The sequence below is a fragment of the Poeciliopsis prolifica genome, unplaced genomic scaffold, assembly GCF_027474105.1.
Source record: "Poeciliopsis prolifica strain line A6 unplaced genomic scaffold, Auburn_PproV2 SCAFFOLD039, whole genome shotgun sequence".
NCBI lineage: Eukaryota > Metazoa > Chordata > Actinopteri > Cyprinodontiformes > Poeciliidae > Poeciliopsis > Poeciliopsis prolifica.
This window is the reverse complement of record NW_026562414.1, coordinates 1525587-1542142: the sequence shown is the minus strand read 5'-3', so window position 1 is coordinate 1542142 and position 16556 is coordinate 1525587. Positions and strand designations below refer to the sequence as shown.

Genomic DNA, 16556 nt, shown 5'->3' with positions numbered 1-16556 from the left:
TATTAGGCCTATATAAAATCCCAATAAAATACATTGACGTTTAGTGTTGTTCTGTGACAAAATCTGGAATAATTTAAACAAGAGTGGGCGGTATGAGAATTAATTAAAACTACATACTACTATGATGGCAGCCGGCCAGCTGAGTGATGCGTGCGGTTTTAAACCGCCCCAGCATCCAGCCCTGCTTCTCTGTTGGCGTCCCAATGATCACTCGGCTCTCTACTCATCGCGTCTGGCTTTTTTTTTTTTTTTTTTTTTTTTTTTTTTTTTTGCTGTATTCCAGCCCTCTCTCCTCCTCATCCTCCTCTCCCTCCTCATCCTCCCCTCCCCTTGACTCTTCCGAGTTCGATGAGATCGGCTCTGGGCCCTGCCGTGAGATCTCGGTGCGGGCGACAGCGCTGCTGAACATGGCGTCAGACGGGATGATTTTAACGAACCACGACCACCAAATCCGAGTCGGAGTCCTGACAGGTAAACGGCACAGCCGCCAATCTGTTCCTTCACATCGCTCTCATCTTTCGTTGGGTTGATTTTACGCCGGCTGTCTGTCTTGATCTTTACAGATGTCTGCTGATTTTTTTTTCTCTCTCCCTACTTTGCGCGGCGGCGGCGTCTCCGTCTCTCGCAGGTTTTTTTTTTTTTTTTTCTTTTTGCATCCTCTTGGAGGCGACGCAGGCTTACAGTCTGGATTGTTTCCCTTCCCTCTCATATTTCCTGCATACATGACATCCATGCATTTAAATCCGTAGACGTGCGTTTTGCACTGTAAATGTCTTTTCCAGCCGTGCTTCCCCTCTACCCTCCCCACCCCCTCTGCTTGGGGAAAAGGCGCACAGTTTATGTGTACTGAATAATTCATGTCTCTATCAGCTCGAAAAAAATATTACAGCTCACGGGTTGTTGTTGCATCATTGATAAAGATGCTCGAATTTGTGTTATTGACATTCAACTGACCACAGCGATTTTTTAAAAATGTTGCTCACGACAGTCGCGTTAGGTAAATGATGAGCGCATTCTTGGCCTTTTTTTTTAAGAGCAGGACGTGATGTTTGGAGGAAAATCTTTTTTTTTTCTTCTTTTTTTAATTGCATACAGACATCGGATGTTGCATATGTTGTGTGAATAAGGAGAACTTTGGCTTGATGAGGTTCCACACGCCAGTAAATCCTGGCATGCTTATTTAATTCAACGAGTTTACGGCGTGTCTCCGGTGTTGGAAGCGTTATGCGGATGGTGTTGGAGCTGCTCGCCGCCGGCCTTCATGTCTCCCATTCTTTACATCTGCGTGTGTGTGTGTGTGTGCGTGTGCACTTGTGTTTGTTGCTTTGTCATGCTCCTGAGCGCCAATCAGGCGAATCCAGCGGTTACGGTCATGATCGGCGAGTAAATCAAACAGATTTTGCGGGGAATGTAAGGAGGGAGGGACTTGGTGGAGGTGATGGTGCTGCTTGGGTGGATACATGATAAATGCTGTCTAAAGAAATACGCTCCTCTCCCACCCCTTCTTCTTTCCTCTCTGTCCATCCTGTGTGAAGCAGGGTCGATCAATATTGCATGAAAGCCTCGGACGGACCTCCCCACCCCACTAGTCCTCCACACATACATGGTAGGCTATTCCCTCCATATGTAAATCCGAAAAAGGAGGAGGCGGAGGTGGTAGGAATCACTGTGTAAGACCCTCTACTAAAATCTGCCAGGGAAACCCCCACTACCGTCAACACTACAGCCACTCGTCTCCTTCCTCTCACCCCCTCCTTTCCTCTACTCCGCGTCGGAAGGAGGGAGAGCGCGCTGTCCGCGGTGCTGAAATCCAGCGCCGCTCACAAATCAGTGCGGCACTCAGAGCCGGCTCCAGGTTTTATGAGAACCTGGGCAGATCTTCCTCTGGGGGTTTATTTTTCACGTTTCTAATACTCGTTTTAATTCTATGTTAAAGGATACTTAAAAAAAAAATCTGACTAAATTGTGCTCTATTTTTATTTTCACTTCAAGAGAATGTTAAATTTGATCAGCATTGAGTAGTTTCATAACTTCTACCATGAAGTTGAAGTCAAAAGGGCTCAGATCTGGCAGATGAGAATTGTAGAGTTGTTTACTTAAACTACACACAACATCCACTTTAGTCATTTGGGATGTTTGTGCTTTTTGCACACATGGCGACTCAGCCAATTACGTGGAACCCATACGTTGTGGAGATGACTTGTTCAAGTTCAAATGAAGCTGCCAAATTTGGGAAAAATGTTATAAAAGTGACTTTGAATGTAGAACGGTTATTGTTGCCAGGCAGGCAGTTTCAGAAGCTGCTGACACAGTATGCTTCTTTTTTTCTTTTTTTTTTTGCTTTTTTTTTCCTATTCACCAAACCATTTCTCTTGTTCAGAGAATTTCCAGTAAGTTGTTGTTGTTGTTGTTGTGCAGATGAAATTGCCTCGTTTTGTTGCCAGAGGAGAATGGGCAAACTTGTTTCGGATGAAAGACAGCAGTAGGTTCAATAATCACTTGTTGGAATAAATACTACACCACACTAAACCTACAGAAGCTGAAGACCAAACCAGGCACTGCTCTGTTTAGAAAAAGGAAACTGGTGCTACTGGACACACCCACCAAAATTAGAATATACCGATTTTCCCACTCCAACAAGTTTGCTTTGTATCATTTATATAGGCTTGTGGTGGTGCTGCATGAGTGTGGAAGATATTTTTTGGCACACTTCTGGTATCTTAGTACTTATTGAGAATTGCTGTAATGCCACAGCCTACATGAGTATTGCTGATGACCATGTCCATCCTTTTATGACCAAACTGTTCCCATCTTTTGACTATTTCCAGTATTTTATAGCTCAAATAATCTCAACCTGGATTTCTGATCGCAATGATGTCTTTACTGTTCTCCAGTGGCCCCACAGGCCCCAGATCTCTGTACAAATATGCTCTTTTGAAATGTAGAAATGGTGTATTTGTATCACAGATGTTCAGCCAACAAATCTGCAGCAACTATTTAATGCTGGTTTGTCCCTGTAGAACAAAATCTCTGAGGAATGTTTAGAACAACTTGTTGAATGCATACCATGAAGAATTAGGGTAATTACAGGCAAATTAGGGTTTTGAATGGAAAACAGGATCAAACCAGGCACTAGCAAGATGCACTTAATAAAGAGGCCATAGAGTGTGCTGTCTTTGTTTTAATTTTTATGTGAAGCCTAATAAGCAACAAGCTTGTTAACTCAGACTAAATATGCTGTTTTGGTTTTGGGAGGAATTTTTTTATTCTCAAACCACTGCAGTGCAGACAAAAAGGATCGTACTTGCTGAATAACAAAGTTAAGCTGCTCTTAAAATATTTGCTAACACAAGCAGCTCAAACCACCAAATTGCCTTTCATATGTCCATCACTTTATAACCACTCTGATTTCTCTCTCGTACAACAGGAACCACATTATGATGGTTAGATAAACAGGTTCGACCTCTGTAGGTCTTGTAGTCAACAGTGATAAACCCAGGACAGGGTATGATCCATCTTGACATTTAGGCAAACTGGTTGTTTACATGTGCCTGGACAATTTTGCTTTACTAAGGGAATATCTCAATATAGAAAACTAATTGGTTTTTAAGTAAACTACACTGCATCCAACATTAAAGAAGGAAGGCCAGCTTGCTGTAATAGTGACCCGTGACATTCAAAAAAATGTATTATTTACATGTCACTGCCTTGCCTTGGTGTGCTTGTCTAGGGTTAATGTAAATGAGCTAGTTTGTCACATGGAGGTGCATAGTTGTTAGTGTTGAAAACAGCAGAAAGCTGGCAACACACTGCACCCAAGAGCAGCAAAGGACACGCAGACTCGGCTCTGGAATGCATCGGCAGCTCCAGGTAGACAGACAAAAGACGCCATTCCAGGGCAGCCCTATGTCCTGCATAGAGGTAGGTTGTCAGGGAAGCACAGGAGCAGCTGCCCCCTGCCCTACTTGGTGCAAAAACTGCTTTGCACCAAGTAGGAGAGAACCTTCCAATAAGGCCGGCAGGCAGCAGCCCACTGCTGTGACCGGAAGTTGGAAGGACCGAGGTAGGGATGGCAACTTCCTATCCCACCTGTGTGGCCCATCAGAGCTCAACTTATTCTCTGAAACGCCACACTCCCCTGACGCTGTATAGTATTTGTAATGTATTAAACAGAGAGGTATAATCATGCCTGAAAATCTGAAGTTATCTATTTAAATATTAACTACTTGTTACTAATATTTACAAAAGTGTGAAATGGGCGAAATGAACATCAAGTATCTGACATAAAACAAGCACAAAAAAAAACATGTACTTACCGCACACTTCAACATTTACAAACAAAATGACCAGAAACTTGTTAGAACCTGCAACCTAATCCACTGACTCCATTTGATCACCAATACAAATATGAAGCAAAATATGCGAAAACATAAATTAAGAAGAGATTATTTAATACATTTCCATGTCATTGTTTACTTTCTTAAGCAGTATTCCTATTACCTGTTGATCTGAATTAATTTTATATTTACGTCACAGAAGAATGTTGACCATTTATTGGTGTTGCACTAAATAATACAAAAATTGCTGTTTATTTAAATAACGTAGTATTGCAAAGTACTGTCTTCAAAAACAGGTCTTCTGCAATATTTAAATTTACATAAATATCGAGTTGTAATTATTTTTCTTCAATTGTAATATTTTCAAATCACTTTTTCTACGCTAAAGCTCAGCTAAGACTAACAAAATCTGCATGATTAGAAATCTAGAGGTCAAAATATATTCCTGTCATGTCCCGTCATATCTATTAGAGCCCACCACCACATCAGAGGGGGTTAATGTCTCCATGTGTCATCAGTCACTTGGAATCTTCAACTGTATCCCCTGCGTTGTGACAGATTGCCAGCTTGATCTCACTGTGCAGTGTTGACAATTCCTGCATGCATATGCAGACGTTGAGATGCGTAGAGACACAACTGACAGGCTTATTTGTCTTTTTGATGTATATCTATGTGCAAGAGAAGGAGGGCTTGCATTGGCAGGGAAACTGCTTCAAAGGAGCAAGGGAATAAACTCGGGGAAAACTGTGCACAATGCGCATTTTATCTGACCTTTACCATGAAAAATTGACCGATGACAGTTTTGATAAGATGATTTGGTTATTGCAGCAAAGCTCAGGCTTCTGTGGTGTCACATTACGATTAGAGGAGTTTGTGTGAGCAGAATGTTTATGAACTTCAGAGGACTGGATCAATCGGCCATCTCTCTGGGGTCAAAGGTGAGACAGCGACCTTGGCTCACCTTCCTCCATCACTTAGCTCCACATCCATTTTGACAGGAGACAGACAGCTGTGTTTAGACCTTTACACTGTGGGAAGGAGCTGGATTTAACATGTGCATGTATTTTGTGGCTTGCATAAAGAAGAAGCGGGGCTTATTAATCAGGAAAGGGAGAGTGGAAACGTGAGGTAGGATAATTGGGGGTGAACATGCTGTCACTTGTCAGAGATGTCTTATAAATCTTCGCTCATAGAGGCGATGGAGGCTTCTCACGCTGTGCTCCACATGTCAGGAAGTGTATTTAAATTCTTGTGTGTTTTTGAATGTTGTGTATATCGCTCTGTGTTCCTACGCAGTCTGAGGATTCAGCCAACAATGTCACTGAGTTATGCATATTGATTTTTAGATACAGTTCTTGAAAAATTCTTTATGGGTCCAGATTGTGTTGTTGCAAAATATTGCAACTGATGGTGAAAATCATTTTGAAATTGCAATGATGTTAAATTTATTTTAATGTGACAATTTTACATTTTGAATGTGTTGGTGAAGGGCACAAACAAAATTCTCTTATTTTACTTTGTTTGTAAAATGCATGTTTTCTTTTTTTTTTTTGTCTAAGACTTGATGCATAAGCATCTGTTGTGTGTTCCACAAATGTACCTCTACTATGGGCAACACGGAACATAATATATACCAGAAATGCTTAATGAATATAGCATTTCTTAAGCTAAACAGATCCACAATTTTTGTGCAGAACCGATTTCACAAGTGCTACTGTCCATTGTGCCACTTCAGAAAGCAATGTTCCTCAGAATGTCTTTTTACGAGAAACATTCAGGTTCCTTATTCAGCTAAAGTGAGAATTGAGAAAAAAAGAAGCTCTAAGAATTTGTCAGCTTTTTTTCAACACTTAACTTAATTACTCAACAGAAACAACTTTAGCTGAATATAAACACCACTGGTGTTGAGGAAAAAATTGCTAAGTTCCACATCCTGCTGCGTGCAGTATCACTCAATGAGCCTAAAATGCTGCATGGTAGCAAACATGTTGATGGCATTCCCTGAGAACAGAGCAGATAACCCAACACTTGAACATTTAAAGAGCAGATAGGGACGACTCATATGTTGTATTATCTATAACAATCCCCAAAGGATATAGATATATTTTATTCTCAGATAGCATAGTCTTATTCCAAATTCCCTGAAATTGATCAGTGGATTGGCTCTCACTGCTTCTATTTGATTATGAAAAAAAAAAATCTCCCCTTTAGTTTTATACTAGCCACTCTTTGATGATGATACAATCAAACTAAATCTTTGTTCAGTGCTGATAAAGTAAACAGAAATGATTAGTTTTTTTCGTTCAAAGCATACAAACACAAACTGAGCCACGACTTTGAAACTGATCTCGGTTCTCGGCTGATTTTTGTTTACTTCACTAAGCTTATTATGCTTTTTTTATATGCTAATAATCAAATCCCAACATATTATAATTACACTGAAAGTAATTATCATAATTCGAAAAGTTTAAAGGGTATATAATACTTTTGTAATGCATCATGTACCTGTATTCAACAGCTTATCAAAAAGCATCCAATTGATTTAAATCTTGTATGTGGATGATGCCATATGGCAAAATTAAACCACAGCACTCCATGCACAGCCATGGTTTCTCTTCAATGTGTGGTGTAACTCACTGACCATAGAAAGCTCCATTGATGCCGACTGCTGAGTGTGTGTGGGTTAGCTTGAGGCTTTCCTCAAAGAGACTCAGATATCCTCTGACCAGCCTACTTCTGAAGAGGACAAGGAAACTAGATCATGCGACAAACAGTTCAGATCATTTTTTGTTCTTTCTCTCTCTGTATCAGGTCCATCTTCATTTCTGTTTCTCTCTCCCTCAATTTTTTATGTCTCCCTTACTTGCAACAACTGAGACACAGAATGTGCGGGTGAGTTTCCCAACATATACGACTGTCACAAGGACATACAGTTATGGCATTAAGTCTTCCCAAAACAGCTGCATTCAGTCCCTCTTTGTTTGCAATCATGCGTCCCCTAATATGTTGCCATAATAAGCTATGTTGCCATATGTTATATGGTTATTGTATAAAATGTAGAAATAGAATAGTGTGTATAACATCTCTTTCTATTATATGAAATGTAAAGGTGTCAAAGTATGGCTGTGTACAGATGGGCTTGCAAACTTGTGTGTGAAACTACACGTCTGAGTGTTCTGTTGAATTTTCTGATTAATTTTTAATATAATTTAACGCTTTGATTTGTGTTGAGATATTACTAAAAATGCACATGTACAAAAGAAGCCGACAGGAGAAGCTAGAAGTTGAATTGATGAGGAGAGAATCTTGAATCTGGACGCTCTTCCTGTCCCAGTAAAACCAAAGCCAGCTAAAAGAGTCCTCTGAGGTTAGGATGCATCCCTGGATGCTTCCTTTGGGAAATGTTCTGAACATGTTGGAAGGAGACTCAAGGGCAGACCTAAAACTCGCTAGAGGGACCAAATTATTAATGATAGGAATAATGGGAAGTAGAAGGTACAGGTATGTATAACCTTTCAGTGTCAATGGGATTTATGGGTGAGATCAAACTTCTCAGAAATCCCAAATTAGGCAAAACTAAGTTGTATATTTCAACAAGAATGTGAATGTATTTCTGTTTCTCTTCAGTCTTGATGGATAGGAACTTTTCTGGGTTTTCTCTACTGGTTTCTCACAGTCAGCTGCTTGATCCTTAAACCTCTTTCACTTGTGAAAGGTGCAAATAATTAAGTTAAAATGGAGGCAAACAATATTCTCCAAATTCTTGGACATTTTACACCTTTGTAGTTGTGTTTTATAATTATATCCTTTTCAAAACTTCAGCTCTGATTCTGTGTTTATCTTTTGCATCGCAAAGCCTTATGTGAGCATGGCAATCCTATATTTCCAATTTATGGTCAAATATAAAAGCTGTTATATCCTGTAAATGAGTACTAGAATAATGGCTAAATTAAATAAAAGGAAGGACCATCTGTTAGCAATCATCATTTCATTTGTGCGTTTTGCTGCAAATTACTTCTGCCAACTTACTGGGCTACCCTTAAAAGTATTTAAAGTCTCTTTATTCTCTTACACTGGAATTAGTGGGAAAATAAATGTTTGGCTGAGAGGTGGTCTTAAAGGGATTTATTTCTATTTTCCTTTTGTACCTAAAAATACGACACAAATGAGAAATCGGATAAATTAGTTGTCTTAAACTGTGGGGAAAAAAAAACTAAAGGTGAGAAAAAACTTTTCTATCACAAAAACTGAAAGTAGAATTTTTAAATTAATTGAACTTTTTTATGTTTTTTACACAGCAAACAAACATGATTGACTACAATGAAGCAAAATATCAACTTTCATGGCCATTTTTAGAGGAATTTTCCAATTATTTGCTGGAAAAAAAAAAAATTTTCATCCTGTTACCACACTTGCGTGGGTATTTTTTCCTCCACAGTGCCCTGGCTTTGCTTTAGATGCCCACATGACTAAATTAGATGGCACTTTTAAGATACCCATAATTAGGAAGCTGGTTGTTTACAACACGGGGTTCACTTTCTTTTTTCCCAGCATCATCTTGTATCAGCCCCCCATCCTGAAACCTTCTTAGTCAGACAAAAATTTGCCAGTGCATAAATGGAAGACATATGAAGTTACCAGCAGAGGCAGAATACTTTTATTAATACTGGGATATTATTAGGACATATATTTCCCAGCCCTAGTGGGAAATATAAGAGTTAAGAGATGACATTACACACAGTTTTCTGGAGGAATTCATATTCTGTGCTTGACAGTATTTTAAGTACCTCGTCATAGAACGTATTAAAACAAATAAAGCATTTTCTCCTCAATCTTAGTGTATTTATGTCACAATGCCTACTTTTCCCATGTCTCCAGAGGGGACACCAAAAATACACCACTAAATTACAAAGCAGACATTAAAATAAGTAAGTACTTACTCCCTCATGGCCACTGGTGTGTCTCTGCTTGCATTAGCAACAAAACATTATTATCCTTCCCTGTTTTCTACTCTGTTGACTCTGAGAGGGACAAATGTAACATGCTGACAAAGGTGACATCACGACTAAAGAAAAAAAAAACAGAATATAAATGTTACCTTTCGGTTCAGTGATGATGGCTGTTGGATGAGAATCAGTGAGCCCTGGGCATGTGACTACACACTAACATGACTTTTACTCTTCATTTTCCTGCTTTGACCCAACTGTCTGTGTCTAAGTGTGTTGGAGTCCTTGCTGCGCTGCCACTGGGTGATGTCTTGTAATGATCTGTGGGCATCTGCTCAGCAATATGCTAGTTTGAGAGGGATATGCTTGAAACGGAGGCGCTTAAATGGAAAGAGACATGACAACTTGGGCATTTGCTTATTTCTCGTGTTTCCGTATTTTAATGCATTTTTTGCATTTTCCATTCGCAGCCCATTAATTCATACCTCTTCAATCTTAACATTTTGTCAGTAAACACAACATAAAACATGGTGGTGGTCGCATCATGCTGAGGGGATGTTTCTGTTCAGCAGGGATTCGGTCACTGGTTGAAACTGGTTTTCCCACATATGACTTCTTGTCATATGTGGGAAAATGTAAAAGATTTTCAGAAGGCATTGTATTTGAATACATTACAGATCATCTTTCTTACAAACTTTTGCTTGCATGCAGCTACAAGGGGATTTATTTTTCTTTTGGGTGGGGCGTGTGCTGTAATGAAAACACAAGCAGACTCTCATTTAATTTAACTTTATTCCTTCGTCCTCTCTGTATCAAGCACTCCCTCACACACACACAGACACACACTCACAGCTGTCACAGTGGACAGCAGTAAGGCATGTGAACCACATGACCAGAATAGACAATCTGGGATCAGAGACATGGACACAGAATGTGAATTAAGCCCTGACTGCAACGGAATTACTTTCAGTGTTTAGCTGGGAAGTGGAGTGGGTAAATGTGTGTTTGGCTAAAAGGAGTCATTTCTTTTTTTAACATGCCATCTCTGTCTCGGTGTTTCACTCGTTTTCTATCTGCTTTAATAGAAATGATCATTGTGCACTCTAAATGGACTTTGGTTGTAGTTGCAAGATTGAACAAGAGGCAGAGGGTATGTGACAGACAAGTAGAGGAGTCTCCTGGAGGCTCTTACAAGACCGTATGGGAACGTTTGCTGGAATAATACAACAAATAAGTGGAAATATAGGTGTGTAAACTTAGAATCGTACTCAAGATGACTTTAAGATGTTAAATTACCCAGTCTTGGGTTAAAATTCCAATATGCTGATATGAATTGGCGAAAGAACAAATTAACCCAGAATCCTCTTGCCTGCTTTTTAGTTTCCAACAATTGGGATACAACATAACTGACTTTACTGTAAGATGGCAACACATAATTTCTCCCTCCTTTCTGGCGAGTCCCTTGTGATAACCTGTGTTATAAAAGAAACCGTTGAGTGATGATGGAGATTGAGATAAAGATACTGTAGAGGTTTTAACTGATGAGTCACCCTAAAAGTCCACTAGCTCTTGGATTAATTAGAGCAACATAGACAGAAAAGATCCGCAAGTAAAGAAAAGTGAGACAAAAAAAAAAAAACAAATCACCACAAATTCATCATGATGCCATCATCCTATTCTTTTTTTTCTTTTTTTTTTATTTGTCTAACAGGGCTCTGAAACAGAAACCTTTCTCACATTTCACAAGGTCAGCTAGGTCAAATACAGCACTAATAAAACGATTTGTGGGTTTACTTTAGTTTATTTATCATCCACATTTAGCCACAGCAATGCTGCCACTGTTCTTACAGTGGTCCACACATGAGTTACATTTCTAAAACAGTTTGCAGAAAATTAATAGAAATAAAACAAAAAAAAATAAACCAACAAAACAAAGACATTGAAGACAACATGGAAAAGTACATGGAATTTTAGGTTAAACTCACAGTTCACTTTAATATAATATTTTCAATTCACATCCAGGAATTCACATTGTCTGCACTTTCCTAAAATATTGTTTTAACATTTTTACTGTCATTAAATATGACACATGTCTGCAACAGAGCTACATCTACAGAACAAGAGAACTAACGCTACAAACCGGATGTAGCCAATCATTAGCACCAGACGTTAACCTTTTGGCATCAGTGATCATTTTTGCCTGAGTTAAGCTAATTTTCAATCCTCTGCTTGTTGTGAACTATGCACATAATGTGCAATGTAGAACTCGCATAATTAACATTACTGCAGTGATTATTGACTAGAAAGTGGTTTCTGTGCACTGGATTTATATCCGTCTTAGCTGTCTGATATACAAGGTAATATTTACACAAAAGTCACCTTGTTAGACTGAATCTCAATGCAAGTGGAAAAGTTCTGTTTTTATAAATAAGCAATTGAATGTCATAAGATTGCCACATTACCTTTAATTATTTAAAAGCAAAAACTGGGCAAGTGTAATTTTGTGTAATCAGAGTTGCAGCTTGATTTGCACCGCAGTAAGTCAGACTGATGTCGTGGGCTGCTTCTGATTATACCTAAATAAACAGGATTTTTAAGCATAGTTGGGATGTGGAGGGTGTCCTGTCGTTTCCATGATTGAGTTAAATGGTAAATAGCCTGTATTTGTGTAGTGCTTTTTCAAGTCAAAGAAACCTAAACACTTCACACCACATTTAGTCATACACCATTCATGCACACACATTGACTACTGATGATGGCAAGCTACATCGTGGCCACACCTGCCCTGGACCGTCTGACAGAAATGACTCTGCAGTGCAGCGGCGCCACCGGGTCCTCTGACCACCACCAGCAGTCAAAATGGGAGACGTGTCCTCCCCAAAAACATAACTGAGACAGGGATTCGAACCAGCAAGCCACCGGTTACACTGTCCACACTGTAACAATACCCAAAGTCTTCTATCATCAGCACCTTTTTCTGTTGTGCGTGATCTATGAATAAGATTTGGTATGTTTTCACCCTGCGAAAGTAGGTCTTGGATGCCTTCCCTTAAATATAAAAATGCTTTGTTAGTGCACAAACTGTAATTTCAGTGAACATTATTTCTGGCTAATCAAATTTTTGAGTTGGGCAGATGGTTAATTTTTTTCAAGAGTGGTGGATATTGGGGACATTGGGTTCAACAGGAAGAATTAATGTAGCAAAACCTGCTATTGAATTACATTATGGGGAAAATATCTCAAGTAGCCCAGTGCTAAGGTACTATCAGACTGCAATTTAAAACATTTTTGTCTTGCATTGATGAATCCATTTACACATAAAGTAATTTTTAATATTTAGTTGCAAAAATTATGGTTGTCTCTTTAGGCCCCTGTTAAAAATATTTGCATCTGGAAATTTTAGTGTTTGTTGATTGAATTTGTTAAATAATTTGTAATAAAATAAAATAAATACTGTCCTTTGCCTGGAAACAGTAAACAGACTCAGAAAATTACAGCAATACTGGGTAGTACTTAAGATGTCTTGGGAAATGCAATAAGAATCAAATCAAAATTGCTTAAGAGAACATCGCTATCATAAAAATAAACTGAATATGGTTGCATAATATTGCATAAATGTTCAATTTTCAAAAATTTAAATATTTGATTCATTATAACTAGTCAAATATTTTCCTCACTAATCTCTCTCTCGTTCTCCATTATCACTATAGTTCCACGACTGTCTTTAAGTTTAACAGCTCTGTCCCAAAAATTTGTGTTCAAGTTGTGAATATCAAGCGATCTTCCTAACGCCAGAGTGTGAATGTGTGGTGCTTAAAATGAAAAGGTCTAATAAATATTGCATACCAGCAAGCAGTCACACGTTGATATTGCACTGTCAATCTTGATTATATATATTACATTTTGCAGTTGACAAAAACAAGGTGAAGGTGTGAAACTGGAAAACTGTGGCACTCACTTATGGAAGCTGCCCATCCACATCCTCTTTGACAGACTTCTGGGATGTCCATTGACTTGTCACATGAACGAAACTCCCTGCTTCCCCCTCGATTCTGCCCCTCCTGAAGCCACAAGACCAGTCATGCTGAGGCGTGATATACTGATTGATGTGTTTTGCTTTAGGGAACCTTCGTCATCTGATTTGTTTCATGGGTTTTGACATTACCAATGCAAGTGTTAAACATTTAGAATACAGTCCACTTAGCAATAGCAATAGGAAAATACATAACACACTTACAGAGATTAGGATCTTTGGCCATGTCTCTCTTTGCAGCAGATTGTCCAGAGTGCTTGCAGATGCTTGCTTGAGCGGACCCAACATGTTTTCAGGTGGATCTAGGTCTTTGGACAAGAAGTTGTAATTTGTGTTTAGATGCTGACATATCATTAGCCCATTTTTATTTCCAGTCTCCAGCTTCACAGATCGTCCGCTGTACTCACCGGATGTCATGAGATGATTTTTCTTGTACTCAGGCCAAAATCGACCTGAAGTGTTTGTTGCAGTGAGGATAAATCTTGGTCTCCTCTGTTCAAAACACACAATTTTAGAATTTGACTAGGCCACACCTTGCAGTTTGACAAGTGTTTCATTTTTTTGAAACACTATTTTCATTTAGAAGTGTGGTTAATCAGATGCAAGGCAATGATATCTGACGCTTGGCAAGTGTTATTAGGCTCTGAGCTTCAGAAATAAACATCACAGGCTCAGTCACTCTCCCACTCGTATCACATTTTCCTTTTAGACCATATCTCCTCTTCCCACACTCTATATTTGTCCAGGTCTCCTCACCTCTCACTCTTGCCAATTTTTTTTTGTATACCTTTGCTGTCTCTCTTAGGTCAGCTCACTCCATTTCACCAAGAAACAGTGAGGTGTATTATAGGCCCATGTGCACGTGAATAATAGAAGCCAGCTTTTTTCTAACAAAGTGTGTTTGATGGCCAAATCTGGAAATGTGTGTATTTGGGGGGGTTTTCAGTCTTCTTTCTCATTCTGCCTCTCTATTATTTAGTATCACACCTTTTCTGTTTCTACTACAAAACCCTTTTAGATTATGGTAGCTGGGAATCAAATGTTAATCGACACCCACCCACACACTCGCACATTTCAAAGCAATCTGCATACACACTCAAGACAACCTGCTTGACTATCATGACTTGATAGATTTATTGCTTTTTGCATCATTTATAAGCTAACAACAGAGCTGACAGGTGGTTTTTCAATCCAAGCACATTTCGGTAAAGATTGGAGTTTCTTTATCATTAACTCTGTTCAGCTAAATAACCCTTTCAGTTTTTATTTTTGCTTAAACAAAAATCATCAGTGAAATGAATCTTAGCACTTTTTACTCGTTTGTATTCAATTTGAGATGTTTGTATTCAGACATTTCCAAATTCAAACAGGTATGAATTTAGAAAACAGTACATATGTGTGGCTCTCTCCAAGACAAAGTAAAATGTTCCTAAAAATGGAAAAAGCTCCATGAGCTGAAGGTCACACTGAGCCTCATAGGATGTGGGCATCTAAAATGAGTAGTAACTAATGCAGCAAGTAGATTAATCCACAGTGAGAATAATTTTCAACTTCGGACCTTGCAGCTTGAAAGATTAACATAAATTATTTGAAGGTAATATAAAATATTTTTCGATTTGATTCAGAAGTATCTTGAATTTCTGCACCTACAATGAATGCAGAAATGTACGATACATGCTCATTGTGTGCTCAGTATTGCACTTTACAGAGGATATACAGATGAAGTCAGAAGGGTGTTTGTTGCCATCGTATTTTAACCAAACGTTTGCTTGCGCGCATGTGTGTAGGTGTGTGTGCGTGCATGGGAACATGGGTGAGCTCTGACAGTGGGAAGCTGGAACGTAATTGCAGCCACCGTCCAGAGGTTTGAATGTAATGAAGGCAGCTGCTTACAGGCTTCATCATTAGTACAACTCCGCATGGGGCACTTCCTGCATATGTGTGTGTGGGCATCTCTGTTTATGTGAACCAGTTATCAGTCATGGATTAATGGAAGTGTGTCTGCATTTTTAGCGGACTGCTGTTTTTTAATTTACCTTTAGAAAGTTGTTCTGCCAGCTGTCCTTGGATTGTGTTTTAAAAGTCAACATGAAAAATCATAAGAATAAATGACTTGATTTTTTTTTTTTTGTCTTTGCACTGATCATGGTGAATGTATATATAAGTTAAGTATATTTCAGACTTGCACTAATGATTAGTTTATCTGTCTGGTTTCAAAGATTAAAATATTGCTCTATTCAAGAGTCCAGAGTAAATCAAATTTACTCTTAACTTTTAGAGTACTTTTAACATGTATTTATGATGTTCAAATATTCACTTATTGTTTATGGAACAAGTGAGTATTTGAAAAGTTAAGTGGTTTCATGATTGGTCATTAAATGAGCTGTCATGCAATAGTAACTAATAGTAGGTAATAACTATCAACTAGTTAATCTTGGTGCTAAATTAATTTGCACAGCCTTTTTTGGATTTTATTCTTAGGGCTATGTAGAAAAAGCAATTCAAATATATACTTGAATATAATCTCAGCATTAACTGAGGCAGAGCTCTAAAAATATTTCCTTTGACTAGTTGTTGTCATCACAAACTTGGCTGTTTGGTCAGCATCCCGTCACTTTTGTTTAGGTCTATTTTTCTATTGTGAATATTTCTTTCATCTTTTTAGAACTAGTATCACAATCTTCTTTCTTTTCACTAAATGATTGCTGGACCTTGAGCTTATTACTTTAAAATTTGGTGCTGTACACTTTTTGGGCTCTACTATGCTTGTCCACTGATTTCCCGATGATTGTGGACACAATTTGCCAGAGTCGCAGCTGTGCTGATCAGGCTTTCGATTCGCCTTTTCAGAAGTCAGGCTGGCAATAAAATGGGATTTGTGGGAAGAGAGTGGAGGCTAGTCATGGGAGGGAGGCAGACAGTGGGCCAGACGATGATGAGGCTGCCATCTTTGCCACATGGGGATCCCATGGGGATGCAGTTTAAATTAACTTTCCACTTACTGAACAATGTGTCACTTACAATATGGTCTTGTCGGGTGCTCTAGAAATCAGTTTGACAGGTAAATCTCTTGAGACGTGTTTGTCTCTATCAGGGTTTGGCTCAAGTTGTGCATTTTTTCTGACCATCAAATAATGTCTCTACTCAGCATAAATGTGTGACTTTACTTTGATTCTGGATCACTATCTGTCAGCCTAATCTTGACCTGCAACACTGACTGCAGTTGCACCATAACCCATA

General features: G+C 38.8%; 1 protein-coding gene across 4 annotated transcripts in view; it reads left to right on the top strand.

Moving 5' to 3' along the window:
- Positions 1-309: 309 nt before the first annotated feature.
- The window catches only part of gphnb (gephyrin b), an 82382-nt gene continuing 66135 nt past the window's right edge, over positions 310-16556 (top strand). For 2 of the 4 annotated variants that reach the window (XM_055054174.1, XM_055054173.1), the window contains exon 1: positions 311-471. In XM_055054174.1, coding sequence (XP_054910149.1) covers positions 408-471 — 64 coding nt within the window. In that variant the 5' untranslated portion in view covers positions 311-407. Of the gene's footprint in view, positions 472-16556 lie in introns of all 4 variants that reach the window. The other 2 variants (XM_055054172.1, XM_055054175.1) reach the window with 2 other exon arrangements.